Raw genomic sequence first — 14,005 nt, forward strand, 5'->3', positions numbered from 1 at the left:
TACACAAAATATGAATTCCACTTTGGAACTAAATTTTAGAACATAACTTTATTAGCAGACAGCAACTGGTCTGCGTTAAAATTGAACATCAAAGCGAGCATACAGTTTAAACTCACAACATCAACGCGTTTACCATCTGTAGCATTGATCAAATACCAATCAACAAATACAAAATGTCAAAAGAAGAAGACTAATCTAACATAGAACCCGAATATTAAAAAAATAAAAAACGAAACAAACTAAACTATCATAGCTATGAAAATGGCAAGTAATATATGCCTTAAAAGACAAAAGAAACAGGTATTAGCAAACTGAAGTTTACCGCCATTAATTAACTGTACAAATTTTCTGCAACTACAATGTTCCACAAATTATACCCGAACACCTAACCACATGCTTATTGTATAGATAATCATGTTAAAATATTGGAGATGTAAGTAAGAATCTATTTATTCCTTGTTACCGAATCGCTTAGCAATAATGGGACGAACATCTTGAGCATCAACTAGAGTTTCAAGAAACGGAAGTAAAGAAATTAGTGCGCAATCTGATGGATCATCAAACCAACTCTTGATCGGAATTCCATTATTGACTTGCAGCCGGAACACCTGCAATCAACACAAGAGTGTATGAGACTCTCAAGTCTGAAAACACTTTTACAAAAATATATGTTATAATCTAGGGCATTCACTGTCGGTTTTGACGAAAATTTGGAGCTGCATCGCTAACCATGCTAACGTTTTTTTTTTATTTTAAACAGTTAGTTTGTATTTATTTTTTTTAAAATAAGTTGAATGTATCATGTGTGTGTATATAACTCCATATTCAAAAAATTAAAAAAAAAATAAGTAAAAAACATTACACTGCTGGTCTGGTTTTCACGGTAACCATTTGACAGGCCGTTAAACTGCCAAACTATGAAAACCATGAGCCGTTAAACAGCTGACTTGCTTCGGCAGTTTGATCTCTCATTTTTGACACGACATGAAACTAACAAGAAATTCACAGGTTTGGTTTTAGTGTAAACAGATTCGGGTCAGTTTTAGGCCTTAGGTTAAACCGGTCATGTTCGTGTCAACCTAGCAAGTTCGTGGGTTGACCCGTTTAACCGGTTTATTCTTTAGTTAATTCTTTTTAATGTATTTTATGTCATAAATTCAATTGGTTAGGTATTTTATGCAAACATTTAAAACTTATAAGTGAAATTGACAAAGATTTCATAATTAAATATTATTCTTGTATATACATTTATATTTTTTGTTGTAAATTTTTTATAGTATAACTTATGATTTGGGTTAAACGGGCAGGTTTGTGTCAACCCACGAATAATCTTATCGTGTTGGGTTGAGGTCAACCCGGAAACACAACCCGTTTAGCACCCCTAGTCTCAATGTTTTATGAACACCACAATTATAATTAATCAAGTTCTACCTGTGGCGAGTTATCGATCAAGACAATTTTGGCAAGATCGACACTTAAAACGGTTAGATCTTTGGTATAACTGCCATCTGCGAAGATACATGAATCTCTGTAAGCTCGACGAGAGATGATCTTTCCATCAGGGTCAAGTATATCGAGAAGTTTCTTGGCGTAAATGCTTTGACTTGCTGTGAAAATGACAATATGAAACATTTCTGATACTTTCTCCAAGAATGTTCTTAAATAAGGCCTTTGCTTCACATACACAGTATGCTCCTTAAGACCAGATACTACTGAAAATGTGAAGTCTGCATCATCACAATGGTCCAATGAAGAATGCACCAGGGTTTCTGTACATCAAATTAACAATTTTTAGAAATCAAATTATGTTTTACAAGATTTAAATCAATGTAAAAAAACAAGAATTTCATACCTTCTAAATCAAATTAACAACTTTTAAGGGATCAAATTTATTTGTTAAATATTAAAATTAATATAAAAAGCATGAATATCATCATACCAGCTAAATCAAATTAACAATATTTAAAGGATGAAATTATTTTTTAAAAGATTAAAATCAATGTAAAAAAGCAAGAATTTATATCTAAATCAAGTTTACACCTTTTAAAGGATGAAATTATATTTTGAGAAATTAAAACCAATATAAAAAGCATGAATATCATACCATCTAAATCAAATTAACAATTTTTAGAAAATGAAATGATTTTTTAAAAAGATGTAAAAATCAATATAGAAAGCAAGATAACAATTTTAAAGGATGAAAACTAATTTTTAAAAGATTAGAATCAGCATAAAAAGCAAGAATATCATACCATCTAAATCAAGTGCAAGGGTTACAGATTTTGTTTTGGTGGGAATCTCCGAAAGATCCCGGAGATTCCTGAGAAACATCTGTGGATCCAAAAAGTCCCTCGGATACCAATCCGGATATGAATTAGCATCAGAATCTTGATTGCACGGTTTCAATTGATGGATCGCAACATATATGTTTGAATCTTCTGATACGATTACCGGTTCAGAATAAACACCATCTTCATAACGATTTTTTGTCTCGATATTATCTTCTAGAAATGGTAGTAGCATACATTCATCACCAAGAAATCTGCTTGATTCATCACACTCATTATCGAGTAAACACGAGGTGGAAACAATCATGTCGGGGATGAACGGTTCTGAATATTCACACGGCTCTCGTATGGTATCATCAAGATCATTTTCCATCCATTTGTTACCTCCATAATCGTATAGATTCGGTTCAATGTCAATCGAATCCAAAATAGGCGAAAAGATTGTTTCTATAGTTGAGGAATCCTGCTATTAAATTATCAACTAAAAGTTAGAATTACCATAATATTATTTTGTATTCAACGGTTTTAAGTAAGGTATTTACCGCGCTTGAAGGTGATATACGCTTTTCGTCATCTACCATTTGACAGCAGTTGGTTCTTTCATCTGATTTATTAACAACAAAATGAGATTAAAAAAGAAAATTTATCACAAAGATTGTTATTTTATATAAAATTTAGAAACTTTACCACCCTTTGGAGTACACGTATCGAGTTCTGCTTCATGCTTCGAATTTCTCGTGTGAGAAAACGAGTTCTTGGATATCTTGCTCGATTTTTGACAGACGTGGAGACCATTACTTTCTTTCAGAAAGTCTCCGGTTGACTTTGTTTTCATCTTAAATGATGGCATTTGATTTGTGTTTATTATGTCTATCACAGTCTTCTTCACCCAAGAACATCAATGAGTATATATGACCCGGTTGAGTGAAGATATGTAGACCGATCCAACGGCCTGCAAATTACCAAATATTGCATAAGAACATGTTTAAATTGAATCATATCTACAAATTCTAATTAACAATCTCAAACTTTATATAAAAATCAATTTCAAATTCTATATTAAAAACAGTTTCAAATTGCATAAAATCAAACTCGGATTGTATGAATTTAATCTCAATTTCTATAAAATCAGCCTCAAATTGTACCAAATCAAACTCAAATTCTATAAAATCAAACTCAAAATTGTATAAAATCAATCTCAAATTCTATATAATCAAAGACAAACTCTATAAAATCAATCTCAAATTCTATAAATTTAAACTCAAATTCTATAAAAACCAATCTTAAACTGTACAAAACCAATCAAACCTACTAACAAACAACTTATAACTTAAAAACCATCCATTTCCAGATGCAGATCTAACATATTCAAACCCACACAAACTACATAAAACCACTAGCACATATCACTATCGAGTACCCACGTGCGTATATATCTTCCGAACACCCGAATCAAGATCCCACATCTCAATTACAACCAACCCAATCCCAATATCAAGAAACCACCATTCCAACTCAAATTCAACACACCCGGAACCGATCGATTACAATTACACAATAAAATTCAAAACCCACCAATTAATTCACGAAATTAAGCAAATCCATTTCCTAAAACCTTAATTAAGCTGAATCTTGTACAATTAAGTTCAAAATTGATACATAATTGATGATTAATATGGAATTGGTTAGTGATTAAGTGATAGTGATTGAGTGGATTTGAGTGAATTAAGATCAAACAAGTGATGAATTTAAAGATTAAAATCGTTATTTAATTAATTACCTGATTATTATGAATCTGACCCTGTTTTGACAAGCTTTTATTCCCTCTTTCTATCTCTCTGTTTCTGTATATATATAAATGGAATTGATTTGCATTTGGGTACTACTTGTTGGGATGAGTGTGACTTATAGTCCTTGTATAATTAGAGAAATGTCTTTATAGGTTTATTGTGACGGAGATATGTTATAATTCGAGAATTCTTGTTTGATTGTTCGTGTTTGGAGTAACAGGATAAAGGTAAATGGGATTAAAAAGACTTCGGCTTAGAATGATCATGATATTTTATTTGTTTTCCTCTGTCTAATTCGCTAAATTTAGTGATTTTGATTGACTATGTATTGGTTATAAAAACGCGCAAAACGTGAATTTAATTAATCCACGTGTTTAATAAGTTTGATTTTATTTGTGTTATGCCGATTTTAATGTTCGAAGATTCACATTTCTTGGAAAACACGTCTTTAAAGTAATTTTTTTATATTCATTATTCAGAACTATATTAAAATTTTATCAATTAGTGCATTCTTTCTCTTATAATTATGCTTTACGCTATATTTAACGGATATTTGTAACTTTATATGATGGAAAGTTACTCTTGAGGTAAATTTTGTGTCATTGATTTAGCTCTTGATAATATAGTCAATTTTTATCTCTTACATCAACTATGTATCCTATTTATAATTTGGCTAAGGCATTAAAACCTTTAGTTAAAAGCGTAGTTTGTCAAGTGAGGTTGGTACTTGAGCAAGTGATTAAGAAAAATGGGCTAGAAAATTGCTCAACTTAAAAAGAGCACAAATCTCGCTTTGTATGGAGTTATGGGTCCATGAATAGTGAACGGAAAAATCTCAACATATCGAATCATATCGTAATGTCAGATCCGAATCCATCATCTTGAGCCCAGATTCTAACACTGACAATTTTCCTCAAATTGAGTAATTTTTAATCATTTCAATTTGATTGTAGAGACACAAGAATCTTTGAATTTATTAACTAGGGTCTAGGATTTTGTTTATTCACTTAGTTTTGTGTCAATCAAATTATATTTTAATTGTTGAAGATATACAATCAATAATATGTTGATTTTCTTGTAATAAGAGTATTTTTTTAGTGTATTCGTCATGTCCTGAGTATCTACTTTTTTACAACATTTTTTACTAAGTTAGGTTTTTTTGGCTTAGTTAAACATATTTTTTACACTTCATAGCTTGATAATAATAATAATAATATAATAATCCATGATACATTAGCTAATCTTACCTGGTTAAGGTTTATCTTCTCCATTTTTTCATAAAGAACAAAATATAGGTAGTTGTTTTTAAGGTTGATTTAAGTATAGGGGTAGGTTTGTGAAATATAAACATAAGTCCAGCTCAAGACTGACTGGACAGGGTTATCATATTCATAGGCATGGTGGTCTGGTGGACTATCTAGATTGACTCAACTAACGGCTCAGATCGTAATTCTCTTGGAGTTCTTTCTAGCAATAGGGTGTTCACACGTGGGCTCACACGCCCACAACCACAGTGGTCGTCACAAAGTCAAATAATTTATCCTTAAAAGGTATAATAATTTAACTATTCATTTAAATAATAACTGAATTATATTTTCTTGTATAAGTAAACGTCAAACTTGATATAATTTGTGATAATAATCGGTACAAATATATTTTTTACATAATTTACATAACCATAATTTATAAGGAAAACAACAATTTAAATGGTACGTTTTACTTGTAAAACCCTGATGTATCTTTTATTTTATTTACTTTCGAAAGTTGACTCAAACGTTAACCGGTTTAAGTTACAACCGTAGCTGACCCACAAACCTGTCTGTTGACTTAAACCTGATCCATATAGCAAACCGTTTTTGCGGGTTTGACCCGAAACTCAATCTCCTCTTTTAGATTAAATCAAAATTCGCAAATTTCAGATAGGTTTGTGTAATATTGAATACTTGAATTCACATATAAACCATTTTTCTCCCATTATTAGTTCACCAACCATCAACCCCATCAAATCTCAACGCAGCACAAGTTACGACCTCTTTAACAATAAAGGAGTTTCGTTTCTCCTAGCCACATGACGTCAAAACAATGACCTTAACTAAACCAAAGCTCCAAGGGTTGAGCCCATTTAGACACCTTTTGTATCATGTCATTAACATATCGACTGTTTATACAAATCTCGATCAACACAAACCCTAACTGGTTTAACGTTATTGCAAGCCTTGGGATATCATAACTTGTTCCACTAAGCTTCGATCTTGGGTGAGGAACATGAGCTCTCTTATATGGAGGGAGATAATCAAGGGCTCAGTTCTACGGCTACACATTTTTTAAGAGTTCACTTTTGAACTTATCTCATGTAAATGATATGCTTCATTATTTCATTAAACACGAAATGCTCGAGTTAAATAATCGTGTTAAATGTCATGTAGAACACCCACAATCCAATTAATGACAGGTTTTGCCAGCTCTAGCTCAAACGATTGAAGCTAACAATAAAAACAAAAGGTTTGTGAACTTGATATGGTAAGCTCAACATAAGGAGACGTGTTTCAAAATAATTTTTTAATAGATACATATATAAAGTAACGTGTAACAAAAGAAGAAAAGCAGTCAATTTTATCAAAACAATAGATTCTCCATATTCCAATGAACCTTCACCTACTTATAAATATTAAATAAAAAGTTTGAACTTTTAAGTATATTTTTGCCACTAATGTTTACTCAGTTTTCCGTTTCATTCCAAAAAAATATTATTTTTTTTGGGTCCGGTAGCTTCGTTTTTTCCCCATTTTCATCTGATTACCTAGCAATGTTATTTAATAGTGTTAATATACTTTCATGTGCCACTCACATGAGTGTAGAGATGAGATCGGAACCGTACGGTAACAATCGGTCCCGATCTTGAAAATGCCGATCCCAAAATAGCGAATTTTTGGTACCGGTACCGAAATATTCGGTTCGGTACCGGTACGAGACCAAGATGTTACGGGGATTGAAGATAAAAATTCGAGAAATACCGGTACCAGTCTCGTACCGGTACCGAAACTCAAAACTTTGGTACCGATTCGGTACCGACGGTACCAAATCAGTACCGATTTCGGTACCAGTACCGATTTTGCCCATCCCTACATGAGTGCAAACACGTAAAGGGATATCACGTATAGAAACCCTAAGCATGCTACTATGTCGTTAAATCTAACCATCTATCTTATAGTTTTCGGCTCTGATACCAATCTGTCACACCCCCGACCAAAGGCGGCAGAACATGCCGAGGCTAACGTATTGATTGGACAGTAGATCAAAAGACACTAATTAAAACAATAATAATTATTTACTTTAATTAACATTATACAAGTGCGCAAATTCAATAATAAGAAGCAAATACAATATGTTTTTTGTATCTTGAATAATATCCTGGGGTAAAACTAATTTCTTCGATCCTGAACAATGTTAATTAATTGTACATGTAGCATGTATAAAAATAAATTTTGGCAACACGAATGTTAATGAGAATACATAGTTTTAGTTGATATATATATAAATAAAAACAACAATTAATATGTTAATGATGAGCATTATAATTCTTATGAAAGTGCAAACAACTAAATAGATGTGGATCCGTTTCTATTGATAGAAAATCAATGTACTTTGGTAAATGCATGATCATACTAGATGAAAAAAGGTGAGGATGAAATACCAACCACCAAACATAAAATAAACATTTAAGCACATAAAGCATAATCGTAGAGCATGCAATAATCACACATAAACATTTATTGAATTGTATTGTGAATAATTGTAGAAATAAAACATGAGTAAAATTGAATACGGTATACATGCTACCCCCATAATATAAAAGAGGGAAAATGGGGTATGTAAACTCATATTGAATGTGTTAGGAACAACTTTCATTTAGAAAGTTTGGTCGTATTCAGACCCGAGATTGGCTATAACACCCATTTTTTCTAAAAGGGTAAAGATCTGCGCACTAATTTTAGTTTGACCACTATGGAGTCATAAAAATGAATTAAAATGCAAATAAAACATTATTAGAACCACAACTTAATGAGTTTAGTCATAGGCTTTAGTCTTGCACCATTTCAATTTGTTATTATAAAGTTGTGGCTCAACCTTTGTTGGCCAAGAATTCTGTCAGTTCTGAATCATTATAATTATTAATGTCCTTTACATTTTGAAATGATGTTTTTGATGGAAATAAATTATAAGCTATTGATGGGATGATGAATACATCATATAAAGAATATGTATCATCAAACCCTTATGGTTATTATATAAAAGAAAATCAAAATAAAACATAAAGTTACAAGGAATGTAAGAACTTTGTTAATGTGTGACCATTGAAGATCATCTTCCCACCTTTAGTTCTTTGTCTCCTCCACAACACACACCATGGTGCATTGATTATGTGGGATCCTTGACATTACTATATGATTGTTAATTTGCAACCTTGTGAATGAAGAAGATGACAAGAAAAATAGAAGCCTTAAAGATGGTACAACTAACAAAAACTTGATTACCTTAATTTTTGACAAAATAGTAACAATAAGAAAAAAAAATGAAGAAGATGGAGATGATAGAGGGAGAGGGGATAAGATAAGTTCTTCTTTGAATTTCAAAGAAGAATAATAATGGTACAAAAGAAAAGAGGGGATGATGGTCTCATATAAATAACAAGATTCGGATAGGCTAACTTAGTAAAGTTTGCTTTTGTAAAAAGTTGTAAAACTTAAAGAAGGGGAAGGGGTGGGGTGAACGGTTTCGGGTCTTTTTGATTGTATTATATTGTATTTTTAAGATATGGGAAGAAATATTTGCTACAATAATTAATTAGATATAGTACTTAGGCTAGTTACATGTTTAAAGGTGCATGTAACAGTTTATTATGTTATAAAATGAAAGAAACACACTTATGAGTTATAACTTATTATGTATAGGAAAAATACATATACATAACTTATTAGGGACTCCAAATATCCAGTTAGGTTATACGAGTTTCCAAACGCTTTAAATACGTAACACAATATAAGTAACGACGTGAGATAACAATTTTCGATTCATCAAAACTTGCGAATATGTTAGCATAATAAATATGATATAACTTTAGTATCAATGACCAATAACATGATTAAAACATAGACATCCAACATTTCATTGTTATAAATGTTTAAAATCACATTGAAAACAAAACGGATCGGGTTACGGGTTTGGAAATTAACGAATGTTACAAGTAATTGCGAATATGTTAGCATAATAAATATGATATAACTTTAGTATCAATGACTAATAACATGAGACATCCAACATTTCATTGATTATAAACATTTAAAATCACATTGAAAACAAAAACGTGCCGGGTTACGAGTTTGAAAATTAACTAGTGTTACAAGTATTGTATTGTTATAGTTTAGTTTTTATTAATTCAAACAAAGTTAACATGTTACGTGATTACTAGTGTCTACGTTTCTTGTCTCATCATGCGTACACCATTCTAATATGATGTGATATGTAATATAATATGATATGATATGTTATGCTATGATATACTATGACACGTGGTTTGATATAATATTATATATAATATGTAGTATGATATCATATGATACGATAAGATATATATTATGATATAACACATAATATGATATGATACGTAATGCAATATATATACTATGCTGCGTAATTTAATTAATATGATAAGTAACCTGATATGATGCATAATAATGTATGATATGATATGCTTTGATATGATATAATATAATATGATATGATATGACTTGATATGATATGATTTGATATGATAAATAACATGATATGATGCATAATAATGTATGATATGATATGACTTGATATGCAATGACATAACTAACCATTGTAGATGGGGTGTGAACGACCCAATAAGTTTTTCTTTAGTAGTCTATAAACATTTTAACACCCCATAAAAAAATTGATTTGGATATTTAAAGCCTATTTAAACAATTTGTTTAGATAACTCGAGCTATTTTAAACAATAATTTGAAAAATTCGAGCCTATTTTAAACAATGAATTTGAATACTTCAGGCCAAACAACTAAACAATGAAATTAGTAGCATTTTGAAAGTTCATCTATTTGTCACATATGGATCATTAACATCTAAATGAAAAACAATCGAATTGCCACCCAAAACACGACAACCACTAGAGAGAGCCTGGTTGATCCTAGCCCGCCCTCCACAATCCACACCTGTAATCAACCAGACCGCGCCACTCTTACGAATCGATTCGAAACAACATCCAAATCCTTAATTTGAAACAACTTATATTGATTAATTCTTTGAATGCTACTATGTGTCAGCCTAAAAATTGAAACATAGTGGTATAATAATTTTATTAGATTATTAAAACTTGTTTGTTATATATGACCTGGCTCGATCAACCTGAACTAGAAAGAAGTTAATTTTGTTTTTAAATCGAGCTCTCTCTACATGACAATGGTACGGCGGAATTAATTCCAATCTAGTAAAATCAAACCTTATTCATGATGTCAACAAGTGGTTATACAAACACCCCAATGATACTCACGTCCTCGATGAGATTTTCCCCATAGTAAACGAAACAATTAGAACATGAGTGACTCTTATACCATTTGTATTAGATTAATATTAGAGTCTACCATGCCATTGAAAATGTCTGCTTTGCCCAAAGGAGATCACGACTTTATTTTAGGTTTCCCAGTGGTAATCTATCTTACTATTACTCCTACCAAAACATGCTTAATTTAGAGTCCTTTCATCCACTACTATTTTGCCCAAAAGCATTCGCCACATTTTGCAGCCAACATGGTTATAATGGAGCCCTAACTAGCCCTATACACTCCTGTCTTACACAGTTTATCATACACGGCTGTATAAAGGAAAAACAAAGTGGTAGTTAAAATATCAAAAACTATGCTACAAGAAAAGGGTTTGAGCAAAATATTCCGCGAACTAAGTCGTAACATTGTACATATTAAACTTGTCCCCAACAAGAGCGGTTCCATAAAAAATGCCATATGAAGCATGGCACGGTGTTAAACCGTCTATAGGATATTGCACTAATCCAAAGCTTATATATTATATGATCTTGCAAAGAGATGTTTTATCACAAGTCGTGATTTGGTCTTTAATAAACAAACATGGGAAAAAAAAGGAAAAGGTAGATTTAAGTCTTTGATAAATTCTTTTTTCTTAGTGTTGCAAAAGCATTTCTTATGGTTAACACACTTTAAGGCAATAGTGGAAGGAAGGCAAGCCTCTTGCATGACTGATTTTCACCATTGACATTTAAAAGCACACACTAAAACTTACTTGTAAAAAAATCATTAAGTTGAACTTAGACGGTATATCGTTTGCATATGTTCCATTGACTATGCAAGATGCATGACACGAGTTTTGTATGTTTCAAACCCTTATTAAATTCTACTTTCAAGGGTACTACACAAATGTTCCCATAAAAATATAAAGATAGATCTCAAATGAAATACATGTCCTCGTAGCGTAATATTGTCGTTGTCGGTACAATAAATATGCAAATGACTCACATTGCGTTGCATCGCAATAGTTTAACATGCATTTATATAGTATTTAAGTTAAACCATCGTATTTATTTAGTCTTAATTTTATTATGTGAATTTTGAGACCTAACAAACGGATCAAGATTCAAGAAGGTGGCCGGTACATTGAAAAGACAACTACATTGGTTTTAGTTAGCCTTTCCCAAAAATAAAACATAATTTTATAGCTAGAAGATACATCAGACAATAAATAATCTTAATGACTCGGTTAGGTTATACTACGAAAGGGACAAAAATGAGAAAGATGAGAAAGATTTGTAGGAAAAAAAAACATAAAAAAAAACGTAACTCAAAATTTATTGAAAAAACGAAAAAAGTAAAAAACACAAAAATGTTTCTTCCGTCTTCCTCATTATAAAAAAATGTTAAGGGAAAAATATTATTGAGCATTTTATTTATTATTGTGTTTTTGTTTATTATCATCATTGATTGTGTCTTTTATCCTTGGCATTGTGTCTTTTTATATTATTATATTATTCAATATTGTTTTATATTTTGTTCGGCATATGTTATATTTTGCGATATGTTGTGTCTTTTTTTTATAATAATGTCTTTTGTTAATTTTCGTCATTGTGTATTTTCGTCGGTTTTTTTTCTTGAATGGAAACGATGGGAGAAACATTTTAATTTTTAAAATTTTTTCGTTTTTATTTATATTTTGAGTTATAACTATTTAGTTATTTGTTTTTGAAATTTTTTAATTTTTTAATTTTTTTTACCACAAGTCTTTCTCACATTTCTCATTTTTGTCACCTTCTATATTATAACTTTTCTCATTAATGACTTGCTAATAAAAGTCTTCAAAGTTTCATGTAATTTGACTACAATTGTTTTATATATGGGCTTTAATTACTTAGTACTAAAGAACTTAAATACAAGCTTGGTTCTAAAATAGTAAAACACTCGTTTTGGTAGCCTTTTAAAGATTCAATATATATAATAAAGTTAATTAATTTAATTTTTGTTTGAACAACGAGACTGTATCAAAACAAATATGACACATTCAAAACATATATTATATTGATATCAGTGCCAGAATTAAGATCTTGATATTAATGCATATTTTAAAAACAAAATTACAGAATAATATATATTTGATTGATACGATCAAAAGTGTATTTGCTTATAACACGAGGGCCTTTTTGAAAACATATGTTGTGTAGCGGCTATAAATAGGGTTGGGTGTCCAGGGTTTCATACATCCTCATCCTCTAGTGTCTGGTTTCATTTTCATTTTCGTTTTACATATCACTCATTCTCTATTTTCGTTTTCGTTTTTAGTTGTCTCAACATGATAAATCGGTTGTATGTCGTTGTTCTTCTAATGGATACAAATCCGTACTCTTTGAAAAGGTTTTCAAAACTATTTGTTTTCGACCTCGTGTTTTTTAAGTTTGATGTTAATAGTTTTCTCGGTCTATATGGATCGGATTATAACATGTCGATTGTTCATACCTTGTCTCCGACCGTACAATTACTTTGTTAACTTTTATGTCGTTTAGTTCATTAATTGAACTAATGAGCATTAATTTTTAGAGTTAATTTATTTAAAATACGATGTAAGGTAGCGTTTGGTATGAAGGAATGAGAGACAAAATGAAATGGACCATTGTGAGGGAATAAAAAAATATGTGTTTTGTTGGTCAATGAAATGGAAACTCATTACTATGTTTATCCATTCTTCCTAAAACACCCCAAATTCATTCCATCCATCACCCTTGTTTTTTTCCATTTCATCCATCTTTCACACTATATCACCTACAACACCTCTCACTACCACACACCACCACCACCCATTGCACTCATCGCCGCCACCACCACCGCTTGTCATTACTGCTCACTGCCACCGCCCACTACCATTACTGCTCACTGCCACCGCCATTTTTCTTTTATTCTGGATATTTTTAGCCTACCAAACAACACAAAGTAATAATTAATTTTATTCTCATATGGTAACAAAACATCTCAATGGAATGGTAATGATTCATTCAATTACCTTGTCCATTCCATTCCAACGCTCATTCCATTCCATCACCCATTTGATTTTACCAAACAGACCCTAAATATTTGCACGCAAAGTTAAGCCGGATTAAGAGACTGAAAATGGTAAGATCTATTTTTTTATTTACTTCATGCATCGTTGAATCTATTGATTGCGTGTGCTTGTTTTGCAATGGATATCGTTGATTATTTGTTATTATTTTTTTTTCTATTTTCATCATTTCAATGCAGCAGTTTACTTGATAATTCACTTAATTTCCTTGAATTTAAGTTTCGCGTTGATGTTCAGTGTGGTTTTATAATCCTTTTTTGATTTTTATAT

The 14,005-nt window shown here is 31.2% G+C and overlaps 1 protein-coding gene across 2 annotated transcripts; it reads right to left on the reverse strand.

Annotated features, from left to right (window-relative positions):
- Nucleotides 1-259: 259 nt before the first annotated feature.
- Nucleotides 260-4,122, reverse strand: LOC143594264 (uncharacterized). Of its 2 annotated transcripts, none has more exons than XM_077073614.1 (5): nucleotides 2,976-4,122; nucleotides 2,831-2,892; nucleotides 2,253-2,751; nucleotides 1,432-1,769; nucleotides 260-608 (listed from the first exon to the last, which is right to left on the reverse strand). In XM_077073614.1, exons 1-5 carry the CDS (start codon nucleotides 3,136-3,138, stop codon nucleotides 450-452), a joined length of 1,221 nt encoding a protein of 406 aa, XP_076929729.1. In that variant the 5' UTR covers nucleotides 3,139-4,122; the 3' UTR covers nucleotides 260-449. The 2 variants fall into 2 exon arrangements, with proteins under 2 accessions (XP_076929729.1, XP_076929728.1); XM_077073613.1 differs by having other exon boundaries at nucleotides 2,253-2,754.
- Between the last annotated feature and the right edge of the window lie 9,883 nt (nucleotides 4,123-14,005).

Source organism: Bidens hawaiensis, unplaced genomic scaffold (genome assembly GCF_021521415.1).
Source record: "Bidens hawaiensis isolate Kalapana, Puna unplaced genomic scaffold, B.hawaiensis_p1.1 tig00043428_1, whole genome shotgun sequence".
Lineage (NCBI taxonomy): Eukaryota > Viridiplantae > Streptophyta > Magnoliopsida > Asterales > Asteraceae > Bidens > Bidens hawaiensis.